This window comes from Hermetia illucens, chromosome 6 (assembly GCF_905115235.1).
Source record: "Hermetia illucens chromosome 6, iHerIll2.2.curated.20191125, whole genome shotgun sequence".
NCBI lineage: Eukaryota > Metazoa > Arthropoda > Insecta > Diptera > Stratiomyidae > Hermetia > Hermetia illucens.
The window spans coordinates 71,580,865-71,596,024 of record NC_051854.1 but is presented as its reverse complement, the minus strand read 5'-3'; the positions used below and the strand labels follow the sequence as shown (position 1 = coordinate 71,596,024).

The 15,160-nt window shown below is 42.5% G+C and overlaps 1 protein-coding gene across 1 annotated transcript; it reads left to right on the top strand.

The window, feature by feature from the left end:
- Window positions 1–2,452: 2,452 nt before the first annotated feature.
- LOC119660044 (arrestin domain-containing protein 17-like) lies at window positions 2,453–13,513 on the top strand. Its single transcript, XM_038068423.1, has 5 exons — window positions 2,453–2,908; window positions 12,392–12,717; window positions 12,781–13,152; window positions 13,234–13,384; window positions 13,470–13,513. Exons 1-5 carry the CDS (start codon window positions 2,788–2,790, stop codon window positions 13,511–13,513), a joined length of 1,014 nt encoding a protein of 337 aa, XP_037924351.1. The 5' UTR covers window positions 2,453–2,787.
- The last annotated feature ends 1,647 nt before the right edge of the window (window positions 13,514–15,160 follow it).

Here is a 15,160-nt window from a genome sequence, read left to right as displayed (position 1 = left end):
TTGGGACCAGCAAGTTCTAACTGATCGACGCATTCCACACAACAAGCCTGACGTACTGTTAATTGACAAAACGGGCCGCTCTGTGTATATTATCGATCTTGCTATCCCCCATAATAGCAACATTGAACGGAAATACGTGGAGAAGAAGATGAACTTTGAGCCACTGGCTCGAGAAATCAAAGAAATTTAGCGTCTTGGGAAAGTGGTTGTAGTTTCCATAATATTGTCAGCTACAGGTGTTGTACCTAAATCCCTGACCCGACATATTTAAATCAGTCAGTTCTGGGCAGGTTACTGCCATTGACAGAACTGAACGATTAAAATATCTCGAGTCAATGCTATTAATCAATGGAGAACTGCGTTATGATACTTACTTCCGGTTTCCCGACTTGTTTTTAATTTGCTCTCGCTTTGAAAAGAAATATTCACATTACGGTCTGCACTCGCGCCAAACTAGCTATCGGAAGTCTCCTTGGCCAACATTCAAGTTCGAGGTCAATTAGAGTGAATACTACGTGCCGTCCTAAGACCTATCGACTCCATTCGCTGTGAATAACTGAGATTGAATAGAAGACAGTGACGTTGGTTGCCTGTAATGAAAAGTGTAGAAGGAAAAAATAAATTCTCTTTCATAAACGTTCGTTCGAGCCAGCGGTTCAATCCAGAAGGACGAAAGTTTGCGCGCCGGCCTCGTCTCAAATCATGAGCCGTGGCGGCGGCAGTACAGTGCGTCGGCGGAGACGAGTTCACCACGACAATGCAGTCGTGGTTCATGCCTCCGATGTGCCGCCAGAATGGCAAGAGCAACATTAAAAATAAGGTGGTTGTATCACACGCGAGGGGAATATTGAACAGAAGAGTTATGTGAAATACTTCCTGGCTACTCAAGGCGGAGAAAAGGATAATAACTAGCGTTGATTCTCTCCCCGCCCAGAATTTTATTCTAGAACGGAATTTTTTTTCTCTTGACAAGTGGGACATGAAGACCCTTGTAAGGCTATTAACAGGACACTCCCCTGTATCAGAAATCTTCATTACAGCGTAAAACTGTATCATCATAATACTGCTTAATCTGTGGTCAAATTGTTCATCCAAAATTTTGGTTGATGCCAGTTTTCGGTTGTTCCAAAAAGCAGAAATTCAAAACACTCGTTTTGTAAGATAAAGAAAAGTGCTATCCGATACTCTGTGCTTCCCTATGATTTAGATAGCGTTTCATTACTGATAAGATTTAGGGACCTGCAGAATAGGCACTCAAAAATTTATATTTCTGAAGTCCTGTTATGAGTGATATTTCGAGCTTTTCGTAGCTATCCTTAAATATCTGATCGCACCTGGAACCGTTTACCAGACTCGACATTTGTTTAATGGCTGAAAACCTAAAAGAAATGATTGATACCATTCTCCTAACAAAATATTCAAACAATAAAATGCATTCATTCATTAATTCTTGGTGAATCAATTAAGGTATCTAAGGAATAAGCAAGTATGTGATAAATAGATTGACGTCAAACCTAATTACCAAAACATTATGTGAAAAACAAAAGCTTAATTATCCTTAAGATAGTTGCAGTATATTAAATCGAACATGTCAATCAGGCGCCAAGGTTTTAATGAATTCTAAAATCCTTCTCTTACGCGCCCATAACACCGTGCTATATTGCACCACCTCCCATTATCCTCTATCCCATTTACATTGGATGCAACAGCAGCTTTTGCAACGTCTTCAGGACCTTGTAAATGTTATCTTAAAAGTCTTGTTAAGTCAATGTGAAGGTCACCCTAAGAACTTGGCACAAACTAGGTCATGATGTCAGAAAACGCAGGATACTTGTCGCCGACACACTTTCTCCGAATTGCTCGTCCACCATAACATCAGTCCTGCAGAATCAATTGCTGCAATCATATAGTGTAGATAGCAAGTATCCGAAGGATGCTTGGCGTTGGCAACAGTCTCAACGCTTCGAGTATGTCGCTTGAATAACTCAACAGAAACAACAATAACCAAACTTGGAATTGTCAATGAGAGTTCCTTACACTATGGAAAGTCACATACCGTCAAAAGGGATTCGCAATCTTGTAGCCACGCTGAAAACGTGGTCTAGGTAGTATCACCACAGGATATAATTACTTTTCAATGGTGATGGTCACTTATTCTTTTTGCTACCTTCTATTCTAATAACGCCTTTTCCACTTCCATCAAGCAATCTCTAAAATATTCAAGGACAACTCTTTCATTGCCAATAAAGTACTTAGTTTCAGGTTACTGTTTTTCGAAGTTTCTTTTTTATCAAAGTGCTAAACGGTCATTTAGGCTTAATATTCCACCTCCCCTTCAATCAAATACAGGATTAAGTTCTCCTACAAAATTCCACATATTCGTCTACAAAAAAAGTTTAGGTAACAACAAATCATTATTCTGGAGCTTTCCGTTCAAGCAGCATCGCAAGGATTCACGGCGCCACATATCTAATGGAATTCAGAGCTTGTGGCGTCCAGACAGACAGACACGCTTGCGAAGGCATTTTTGTGAGGCTCCTAGTCCAAAATATCCTAGCCTAACTTCTGACGAGTTAGTTTCGGTTGAAACAATGTCCTTATTAGTTCGCGTGAAATTTTCAGTACGTCAATATTTAACTTGGAATTTAATATCACATTCGAAATAACAAGATAGTTTCCGTTTAGATAATTAGAGTTTTTAATTGTGTTTTCGTATTTAGTGAATAGTTTCCGCGGATTTAGTTGTTAATTCGAATTTTCCATAAATTGCTGAAATGTGTCGCGAAAATGCCTTATGCAACTAGATACCAAGTCCTGTTCGACAATAATTCCAAAGGATTTTATTATAGTGGCGATTTGGTAGAAGGCACAGCAATTGTTGAAACGTGCGTTGGAAAAGTTATACGAGGTGAAATAATAGTGTCGTTTTTGATACTTGAGTGATTAATCAAATTCGAAATTTAAATTTTTTGTTGAGACTGCGGAAACAAGTGTAGGGTCCGTAAAATACGTACCAAATTATTGGAAACCAATCAGCTGGCTCCTTTTACCCTATAATAAATGGATGACCAAGTTTTTGAAGAATACCACGCATTGTCTTTGAAAATTTTAGACTAGTTAAAATAGGAAAACTAGTTAAAACAGGGAAAAAGGTGGACATAAATTGTATTCTTCATCAACCACACAATAAACCAATTTGAGCCTTGACCTTTAGTGTAAGGTATCCTTAACGTTTCTCACTGGTTTCCGGATGCCACCTGGAATGCAACGACTGAAAGCATTGATTGTTTCTTAGAATTTGTCCAAGAGCTTTCTGTTGTTGTTGGGGGGAATGGCAAGGCTGTGGATTAATTAGTTCTTACTCCATAGTTAACATTATACCTGCATCCTAGCCTTGAGATAGTTTCTTGTTGAAGTGCTACCGGTAAAGGACCGATATAGGTCAGAACATTCTGGGAGCCTCTGGAATCATCGGCAAATCTCTACTGACGGCAGATCTCCACGGGGCCGAGTCCACTCGCACTACCTAGCAGCCACGGGCCTGATATGACGAAGGCTTACGAACTGTGCCAAGTCAAGGAGAATTTGGTCTGCTTATAACATAGCCCGATCATGAGAGCTCCTGTGCCAGATGCGGGCATTCAAGATTACGACGGTCTGCACGGGGCCCTGCCCCATAGGCGACCATGCCGCCAGACTAGGCATACCCTACAATTCGCATTGCCGAAGCTGCGGAGAAGGAAGAGAAACCCTGATGCACTTTCTCTACGATTGCCCAGCTTTATCTAGAGTCAGGCTGCGGACACTGGGTAAACAATTCCGCTATTAGTAGGCGCGTCATCTTGAGCGAGTGCTATTCTGCCTGGGAAGAAGGAGCAACTGATGGTTGCATTCGGACACAGTGTAAAAATGTGCAATTCATCGCAGCGTTCAGCAAAAGCGTTGAAACACTTCGCGGTACCTCAGCCAAATACGAAAGAAATCTCAAAAAAGTGTGTGAATGAAGGGTTGGGGGATAGCAACATTCTATAGTGCTACAGTGCGATTATTGGTAGATTTGGACTTAGAATGAATGAGAGGCCAGTTGACTATGTTTGCTAGAGCTGTAGAGGAAATGGACAGCAATTTTCCACCAGGAAATGTCAGCAAAGCGGTTAAAACGGGCTGATGAGTTTAGAAGAGATAATGCATTACATTTCCTTCTACACAGGCGGGCATAGGCAACGGCAGGAGATTGCCAAAACTCTCTGAAAGCATTGTAAGTACCAAGCCTCCATTAGGAGTCCCATGAGCGCCAAACTAACCGTGAAAATGCAAAAAGAGAAAGACTGAAGATCTGAAGGCGACTTCATTCAGGCAATCGCCAGAGCACAGGAGCAAAAAAAACAACCCACCACATCGATAGAAAACTGAGTGCCTAAAGTCAACACAAATTGTAGAGCAACAAAAGAAAGGGCTGAGAAACGAAGGAGGACTAGATCGTCACCCTGCTCAATAAACCGATGAGAGATAAGATCTTTGCGGAATTCCCCGGCGAGATTTGTTATAAGATCAAGCCCGAATACAATGCAGCAGAAGTTTTCTCCCCACGAAAAGTGAAAGCTTGCAGAATCCACCTTAAATTAAATCCGAGAACAGTCGACAAAAAGACATTCTGTGAAATCATCAAGGAGCCGCTAGGAGAAAATGCTTTGCCTTACGGAAAAGACAAAAGTGAAAGAGGCAATAAACAACTCTGTGAATCCTCCAGGCCAAAAACTCGTTGCAGTGTAGGTACTCGTAGTACGGGTAACCCCCACAAAGTGTAACTGATGGTTAGACAATGGACACACATCTACAACTTGCAGAGAATCTAGACGGAGAGCAGCATGCCATATATATGCGGATAGGTTAGTGATAAAATGAAGACTTGCAACGAAAAGGAAAGCTACATTCTCTATAGGGATCCTGGCGCATCTGGGGAGAACATATTATCAATCCGGAGTGATGTTCAGTATTCGGAGCGGAACTGAAGAGGGCTAATATGCAGCTAATGGCCAAGTTGATGTAGTGTTAATAATAACAATAATTAGCTGGTCCCAAGCCCAGTTGTGAAAGGAGGAGGGATGGATTACTTCAGTCTGAATGGCTTTAGGCCACGGCAGCGTCTCAGAGGGTAGGTGAGGAAAATGCAGAAATTTTCAAGCCTTACAGATTACTCAATGAGGAAGCTATTACAACACCTAGCAGTAAGATATAAAATGCAAATCCATCTAATTAGAATAAGGAGAAACTTGAGATCTGGTACGGATATCCGGCGGAATTGTCTGATTTGGTGACTGGGTCCGGCTCTAAAAAACGAACAGCACGGCGTCGAAACCGCTAATTGGGGGGCGATTCAACGTCTAGGCGCCACGATGTCCAGGAGCATTGCTCCGCCTGCTGCAGCTGTTTCGCTATAATTTTGTATGGACCACTTCAGCAGGTTCGCGGAGACAACGGATGAAGTGAACTGAGGAAATAAACAACTTTATTATCCGCTCCTCTTACCGCCTCTTGTTCCACCAGAGATTCGTCGAGCGTTCCCGCAATTGGCGCACGTGACTATGCAGCGAGTCGCAGACCAGTACCTCTTTATTACTCGCAGCAACACACGGAAACAACACGCCACACTGCAAGCAACAATTTCAGAACTCGTGGGAGAGCACTCTTCTTGACCGTCCAACTGAAGTTTCCGCTGAGGTTCGGGACGTATTGTGAAAAGCGCGTGGAGGTAATCCCAGGCCTATAATAAATAGTCTGTCGGTGTGTCGAAAACCACTCCTGACGTCTTCAGAATACAACGCACGCGAGAAAGCAGCAGAGTTTTTTCAGATCTCTTAGCAATTCTCAATAGACCGACCAGTCAGTGCAGTTTTCAGTAACGGAAGCGAAAGAATGTTGAAGTGGACTTTAGGGGTTACCCGTCCAGCATACAGAGTGGACTACCGCCGAAGGCACCGGCCATGCCACTATGGCTGGCATGAATTTTGTGGATGTTAGCGAAGACTTACTTACCTTATCTCTAAAAATACGCGGTGCAGAAACCCGCAAACACAAGACAAGACCGACTACTTGCTTACCAACCCTTTACAAATTCGTATCGTCCATTTGTGGAAGGGTCAATGCCCACCTTGATATCAACAACATTTTTTCCGAGGAGCAGAAGGGTTGCCGAGCTGGGTCAAGTGGTTGCAGAAAGCAACTCATCATCGACTCGGTAGTTACAGGACAAGCAGCTAGAGAAACTTCTTCAGTTGCTATATCCATTAGGCCAATGCTTTCGATAGCGTCCCGCACACCTGGCTAATCGATGTCCTATATCTCTATTGCATTGTTTCGAAACTAATAAAGCTTTTGATGACAGTCATGAAATAGTGGCATACCACCTTATCAGGGCGCTCATTTGAGGGTACCAATACATCAGATCCTATCCATAAACAGAGGGGCATTTTCCAGGTGGATTCATTGAGTTCCCTTTGATTCCGTATGGCGCTGAACCCTGTTTCATGACTACTAAATGATGCTAGAGGGCATGGTGTTGCAATCAGATAAGTGCTAAGTGCGAACTGGCACACTCGACGTACTTAGACGACCTCATGTTATATGCTGATACTAACAACCAAGCTATGACCAAGACAGAGTTCTACAAATGCCTAGGAATTCTGCAAAGGGGCCAATACTCGACTTGGAGATACGTGTAAAGCTGGTACTGAAATCGCATCTCTTGGGGAAGAATAAGATAAGTGCTCTGAATGTGTTCGTTATCCCTTCACTGGCTCATGCATTCAGAATATTGCGGTGAAGGAAAATCAATCTAGGAAACGTCCATCGACAGATACGGACTACTGTATCAAAATTGCGAATGGATGAACCTGCCTAGTGACATCGGAGGTTGATTTGCATTTATCGAACAGATGACTGTGTGGTTGGGAGCTCTTTGCTGAGATGGAGGGATTCATGTATGCCATTCAGGACGGCGTGGTCGTCAACCCAACTTATAAAAATAATAATAATAATAATCATTGATGCAACAATCCATATTGAATCAAGGCCTTGAAGTGTGTTAGAGCACTTCATTCAAGACTGTAACGGTACACTAGGAGGCAATGTGGTCAGCAATGCGCTCGCCCGAGATTATTACCCTGATTTGACTCAGGTGGGTTAGAGGCAAAGCCTCTGAGCACTCACACCTTAGTGGTCACTTGAACTCCATTCCCCCGCCTAACGGAATATCCCGGATTCGTTTATATACCACAGGATTTCCGTGGGATGTGATGCTACCCACTGCAGTTGCAGCATATCAGCACCAAAAATCTTATGTCTGATGCGTCCATAGGTGGGACGCTCCCATAGAAAATGTTCCGTGCATTCCGCTTCCTCATTACAGGATGGGCAAGTATCATTTTAGATAATTCCTATTCTGAACATATGCCCAGCTAATGAATTATGGCCAGTCAGAATGCCCACAATTCTTCTGCAAGTCTTCCTGCTTTTCGACGGTATAAACTTTGCAGTATGTTTGTTTGGTTCTGACAGAAAAAGTTTAGTCTGTTTAGCAGCATTAAGGTTTCGCCAGCTGTCATTATGGGAAGCTTGTTCCCGGCTTTTGATAACTGGTTGCTGGTTCCCGTCCGAGCATGGGGAAAGTTGAAGCCTCTTTGGCTAAAGCATCCAAGATTTCATTTCCCTCTATACCACAATGACCAGGTACCCAGAGTAATTCCACCGTATTGAATCTAGAAACAGAATTCAATCGATTTTTGAAGTGATCAAAGTAGTACTCAACGCCCTCAATGCAGCTTGACCATCTCTACAGATTGCGATGCGCCTGCCCTTCAACCATCCAGGTGGCCGCCCTTAGGATCGCATACACTTCATCCTGAAAGACCATTGTGTACTGTCCCAAAAGAAAAGCTCGCTTCTGTTTTTATTCGAGAGGTAGACTACAGCTCGAAAACCGTTTTCTGTTTTTGAGCCATCGGTGTAGAAGACGTCAGTAATCCTGTCACGCATTCTTCTGGTTCATCCCAGCTTCCTCTTCGTTTCAAGATAACATCATATCTTCTATCAAACAGATGTATAGGGATCTGAGAGTTGGAAGGCATCACGAAAACTTGATTCAGTTCTCCCAATGACTCTTCCAATGCTCTGTGCTCCCATGTCTATTTGTTTTCCCATAGATCTAATCGAATTAGTCTATGAGCTGCTTTCTTTGCAGTGCTCTAAATGAACAAATCCAAGGGCTGCAAATTGTGTAAGGCATTCAGAGCTCCACTAGATGTGGTGCTCATGGCACCGGCGATACCCAGACACACAGTTCTTTGCAGTGTGGCAAGTTTATAGCGAAAACTCTGTAAGGTTTAAGGTGAATTAATCCACCACAGTCGGATGCATAAACAAACATTGGCCTAATGATAGCAACATATATCGACACTACTACCTGAGGTCTAAGTCCCTATGTATAGGCAAAAATCCGCCTACACAGCCTATAAGCTGTGAGAACTTCTTGTCTAGAATAATTCCCAAATATTTCACTTCTTCGGAGAATTGAAAGGTTGTACCCCTCATCTCTGCAAAGGCCATTCAGTTTCCTCCTTTTTGTAAATAATACCATTGTGGTTTAATTTGGATTTACTGAAAGCCTGAGACACCAACTGTATATCAAATAAACGGCGCGTTATGTATTTCTACACAATATTCCGAGATCTCGATCGACAGCCAGTACAGGCACGTCATCTGCATAAGCTTGAACGTGTATTTGCACACTTTGCAGTTCGCATAGTAGTGAGTTGATCAGCATACTCCACAGAAGTGACGGTAGCACACCTTCTTGAGGGCAGCCTTTCGTCGCTGCTGTTGTTAGCGATCAACATCCACTTCAGCACACAGCAATCTCTGCTTTAGCGTAGCATACATCCACTTTGTTAGAGTTCTGTCAACACCATGCTCTCTGGCTATATCACAAAGCTTTTGGAAGGGCGCTCAATCAAAAGCCCCTTCAATGTCCACGAAAACCCCCCATCGCGTACTCACCCTTCAGAGTTGCATCCTCTATTTTTCAGACCAAAAAATGAAGAGCAGACTCACAGGACTTTCCACGTTGGTAAGCATGTTGGTTTTCATTTAGTGGGTGCAACCTTAGCGCCTTTTCGTGAAGGTGACGCTCAACCAGTCTCTCCAGACATTTCAGGGAAAATGATGTTAAGGTGATTTGCCTTAGTTCTTTGGATTTGAATAGTCATCTTTAACAGACTTTGGTATGAAGACTACCTTCACCTTCTGCCAAGATGAAGGCACCTAGCCGAGAGCAAGACATCCTCGAAAAATATTAGAGTAACCTCTAAGTGCTCTATACTGGGTAGATGCTATCCATGCCAGATGCTTTGAAGTGTTCGAATAATAGTATAGTAACTCCTGCTTTTTGATTGGTAACAACCACTCTCCCAGTGTCCCAATTTGCAACACCTTCGTGTTGAAAGGCTTGCAGAAACCGTCATTTCATTCATTCCCCACTTCCAAGAGAGTCTGTACAAACTCAACTCTGGAGTTCGTGCAAGTACCATTCGGTTTTCTAAGAGAGTCCAACTTGGCCGACTCATCCTTATTAAGGACTCTGCACAGCCTGGAAGTCTCCTATTCACCTTCCAGTTCCTCACAGTATGCTGTAAAAGAGTCACGTTTCGAACGTTTTACGAGCTTACGCTGTGAGTTCCGGAAATTTAGCCAGCCTTCATTCTTATTGCTTTAGCAAGCACGATTTACAAGTCATCTGGTTGATTTCCTGAGTCTCTGCAGTTCTCGATTTCACCATAGAACCGATTTACCGCTTTGGCCCCGGGAAATAGGACAAGCCTCTTCAATTTTCTATCGCCAAAGCAGTCCTTACTCGCCTAGGGGCCTCAACTTTGTCGAAAAGAAGTTTTCCTAGGATTCCGTCTTTGTATTACAGGTTGTTCCCCTGCAATAGTCAGACTAAATTCTAAGTAACGGTGATCTGAGAGTGAGACCTCATCTAGCACTCGCCAGTTTCTAATCAGCTCTAACAACTTTGAAGTGCAGATTGTTAGGTCAATTACTTCACTTCTTCTTGGCCCCACGAACGTATGGTGCGCCGCTGAAGTGATAAAATCAAACAGCTTCTCTTCTCTTGCATTGCATTTACTACTGCCCCAACAAATATGCTGAGCGTTCGCATCACAACCTATTAAAAGTTCAAGGCCACTTGATTTTGCATACACTACAAGATCCCTTAGTTCTGGCGTCGGCGGAGGACACAAAGAATCACAGGGTTAGTAAGCAGAGGCAACTACGACGTTTCTCCTCTTACCATTAACCTAGTAATGTAAGTTGACCACAACAAAGTCCTGGGAACAGAACTATCCCAGCATGGTTGCTTCTAACAATTTTGACATCAGAACGCAGGCCCTCAGTCTCGAGGACCTTTCATCGAAGAAGATCCTAGTCCCTTTGACCGATATAATACCACAGATTCTATTAGAATGAACCCATGGCTCTTGAACCAGAAATATATAATGACAGTCCTGCGACTTTGCCAGCTTTGCCGTCAGTAGATAGGAAGAAGCGTTGGCATGCTGCAGGTTGCTTTGACCAACTCTTATGTTTATAGCCATAAGAGCAGTCTAATATGAAAACCGCCACTAACTGAAAAGTCTGCTGCGTTCAGTGTAGATCTCACCGGGGTTACCAGCTGGTCCTCGCCTTCCGCCGAAAGTTCCGCTTTCTTGCGTCCGATTTTCTTGGCTATCGCCACACTTGGTGGTGTAGCAAAGCCCATGTCCTCCTTTCCAAGAAACTTTACCTTCTTTCGCAGTGCCTTCTGCTGTCGTCGGCTAGAAGCCTTCCAAGGTTCATGGAGTCATGCATGCATCTGTTTTCACATAATGCAATTAGACCAGTTGCATCCACATTACCAGCTTGCCTTTCTTCCGTTTTTCCGGGTACAGACGAAGGAAAAGATGCTGGCAAGCCTGTAGTCGCTTCTCCTTTGTGGCTAAAGTTTCTTTCTTCCGAGTCTTACTCTCCCGTATTCTAGCAGAGTTAGACAACAGTGTCACCGACAGGCGGACCATAGTCAGATTTCCAGTTCCACTCATTAACAGAGTTGCTGTACTATCCTTTTTAGCTGACCGCGCTGTTGATACTAAGTGTAGGTTTTCCACTGAAGTGGAGAGCCTGTCTTCCGCAGATTTCTCCGCGGGGGGAAGATGAATTAGGTGAGGTCCTCAAAATCTGTGCCTCGGCTACGACTTGATTTATCAAACTCGCGGGTGGATTTGAAGTCTGTGACTTCATACCACTTGAATACGACACTACGATCCTTTGTTTCCATCTTCATGTGTTTTTGGACGCTCTCAGTGTAGTAGTAACCTACCAAAAGCGCCCACGCCCACCACGACAAGGTAGTGTCCGAGGGAGAGTCACATTCCCATACTTAAACTCGTTGAAAATTAATTCTCTTCCACCCTTCTTTTTGGTATTTGGCCTTTTGGGCGGCGAACTTTGGAAACCTGGAAAATGCAGCAGTCGCAGAGATTCACTTATATTTTTCTCCACATCACGACACGAGCTATCGATCCGAAAATTTTGTTTTCTACCGGCTTGTTTACTATTTGGATGATTCTTGCTTTGTTGCTACAAAAGCTTCTAAACAACACTTTACGGCGTACATGCGTTGACACGAACCGTTCGCTTCTGTAGTTTCTTGAGGAATATCGGGGTCACCAATTATGCTAAAACACTTGTAACTTTATTTTTCTTTAGGTATAATTAACATTTAGAACTTATTATATTTAAAATTAACAATTGGTTGAGACAGGTCCTTCTCTTCTCGAGCTCGCTCTGTCTCCAGCTGACATCGATCGATATCATGGCCGCCACGATTCACAATCGGCCTAACAAAGACCTGAGTGAAAAGAGGACTACGGCTTCGTACCAAGGCACAGGCAACTCATCAGACGCTGCCTCACCTCTGCCCTGGGAGCAGCGTGACCGAAGCGGTTCGCAGGTGTTGTACGCCCCCTTTTATAATTCGTAAAACACAACAAGGATACGAATTAAAATTAAATGAAAAAGACCTAAGTCCTCGGAGCTCCGGCTCCCCCCTTTAAACTAAAGTAAGATTGTAGATGTTAAGCCAGCGTGTATTACCCAGGGTCGCGTTGAAAATAGAAGTGTTACGCCTGTTAACTCCCTCTAAGACACATAACACCGATTAGAACCCTTTGTCTTACAATTTGCTATGTGCTATCCCGTGAATTCCCAATTTATGCACACCAAAAAGCCATTGTATGCATGAGTTCTAGTTTACCAAGTAGATTTCTTTAATAATATACTTTTGTCTTTCCGTTAGGCACATATGTCACCCTGATTGGAACAGCAAGAATCAAGTTTGAAAATAGTGATTCGTGGGTAACACATGACACGTACAGGATATTCGCTGCAACCATTCCAGTATTACAAAGAGATGATGACCGATTTTTCGTCCTACCTCCTGGTACATACCGATATAAATTCGAATATCGTTTACCAGACAACATTCCTTCAAGTTTCTATGGAAAATTTGGCTTCATCAATTACGCAGCAGTCATAACACTCGACGAAAGCAAGCGGACATATAGTTTTAAGCAACCATTTCGGGTTATGAGGGCTATCAACTATAGTCGTGGTCAGGAATTGGTAAGTGATCTGAGATTATTCCTATGTTATAGATATGATTACTCATCATTGTCTTGCTTCCAGAAACCCATCAAAGCGCAACAATCAAAGGATATCTCACCATGGTATTGTCTCACCATTCAGCCCTTAATGGTTACAGTAAAATCTCCTTCAATAGATTTTATGCCTGGACAAACAATTTACACCTTAATTAAAATAGAAAATCATTCTTCACGTAAAATTCGACAAATAGATATTAAACTAACGAAAGTGATCGAATACTGCCGCAAACCGCAAAAGACTACCAGAAAATATGAATTTATAGAAATTAATAGCAAAACCATTACAGCCGATGATCTTTCAGGGAAAACTTATGTTCAAGGAATTGAAGTGCCAATTACACAACCAACAACTGTAGGTGATAGCAATTTTATTAATATACGCTATAATATTTACGTAAGTTGCCCTTTGACTGACGTCTTTCCATTGAATCATATAAGGATTCAGTCTTTGATATTTTAAATATCTTTTTTCCAGATAACCGTCAAAGTGCCAGCTTGTAACAGAGAAAACATTGAATTCATCATTCCTGTAATTATAAGCTCTTATAAGGGGATCACACCGAGGTGCGGAAAGAAACTAGTATTCGATCATCCTGATATTCATACTAGTCAGCCCACGTCCTTAGGTAATTGAAATATGAATTTATACGCTTAGCTTCATAGTCATTTCCAATCCTTTTTGATTGCCAAAATTATCATTTCTAAAACAAGAATTGAAGAACTCTCATTATCAGAAACCCATCTTTCCTGTTTAAGTATTCAGCCCACATCACTGACTTAGTTTAAAGATTGACTTCCTTAGTTCATCTCCAAGAATTTAACTGATCTCCCCTTTTAGGAATTATGGTATATGGGGTGAGGAGCTCTGATTACACATATTAGCTTCTTCGAATTTTATTCAGTGTAGCTTGCTGAGTGCTACTTTATTCTATTGATTTTGATGTGTCCTTTGCGATCTTTTGCTAAAATATACTTCTCTGTGATGTGCCCAATAATTTGTTGAGGAGAACTTTCCTATCGCCTTCCTTTTCTTCCTTACCAATCATTCATTCCCTGAGTTGAATTTAACTTTTTTATAATTTCATAAATTAATAATTACTGGATTTTTTCATCACTGGGATTGCCAGAACACGAGTTCGATCCGGAGACAATGAGTTTTACAACAGTCTAAGCCAAGCCAACATTAAGGATATTACCTCAGAAAATCAAGTTGTATATATTTAATTATATTTAGAACACCTGTTAATACTCTAGTAGATAGATAATATGTATTATAATTATACCTCCGTAACTATATCAGACTTCAAATCCCATTTTCACCGTCCTGCTAACAATCCTACAGTGCAATTATGCAGACTAAAATTTCAATGTTCAATGTATTTTGATATGAGAAAATAAAGAATATACGCGAACTAATTCGTCACTTATTTGATAGTTAATGTCATTCCGGCAAATCCTGTCTTCACCTCTTCTAACCGTTAGGGTCTTATTTTACACGATGGGAAAACAGCTGCAGAAGCAGCAAAAAAAGGTTGTTCCGTTGGTTGTCGAGATTTACCAGAGCTGCATCTGTTTGGGATACGTACCAAAGTCTTGGAGACGCGCACGGGTGGTTTTCATACCGAAAGCGGGCAGGTGCGGGCGTGAGTCCGCGAAGGACTTTCGGGCAATCAACCTCACCTCTTCCATATTGAAGTGCATACAGCACGTTCTGGACATCCATTTAAGAGAGAACGCCTTTCTCTAAGTCCCAGCACGCCTACCTCAAAGGCAAATCTACTGAAACCGCTCTCTACGAGGTAATTGGCACAGTTGAGTGGTTATTGCAGTAGAAGGAGCATACTCAAGCTGCCTCCCTGGATATAGAGGGAGCATTCAACAACTTTAGTACCAACGCCATCAAGGAAGTATTGACTAGTATTGGATTGGAGGAGTATCTTATCTAATCCATGCTAAGAATCAGGATAATCCAGTCTAATCTGGAAAGTAGCTACTTGACCAGAGCTGTGAACAGAGATACGCCCCTGGGTGGCGCTACCTCTCCGGTGCTTGGTTAATAGCGATAGACGAAATTTTATGGATATTGGGCAGGAGCGGGATGATATTAGTGTCAAGGATGTGTTCCTCAATTATGAGTGACATCACCCGTTAAGAAAGGTGTGCCTGTGGACCGCAAGATGCGGACTCGGCATAAACCCAGCCAGATCGGAAATGACGCTATTCACCACCAAGGCAAGCGTATACAAATTTCACCTGCCGCAGCTGAATGAACGGATATTTTGGTTCTTTCCTCCAATGAAAAGTATCTGGGTAGTCGTACGATCTCCAAGGATTCACCAGTGCATTCCAAGCGGAAGTACTCGCAATACTGGAAGCCTGTCGATGGCTGAGGCATGATTCAA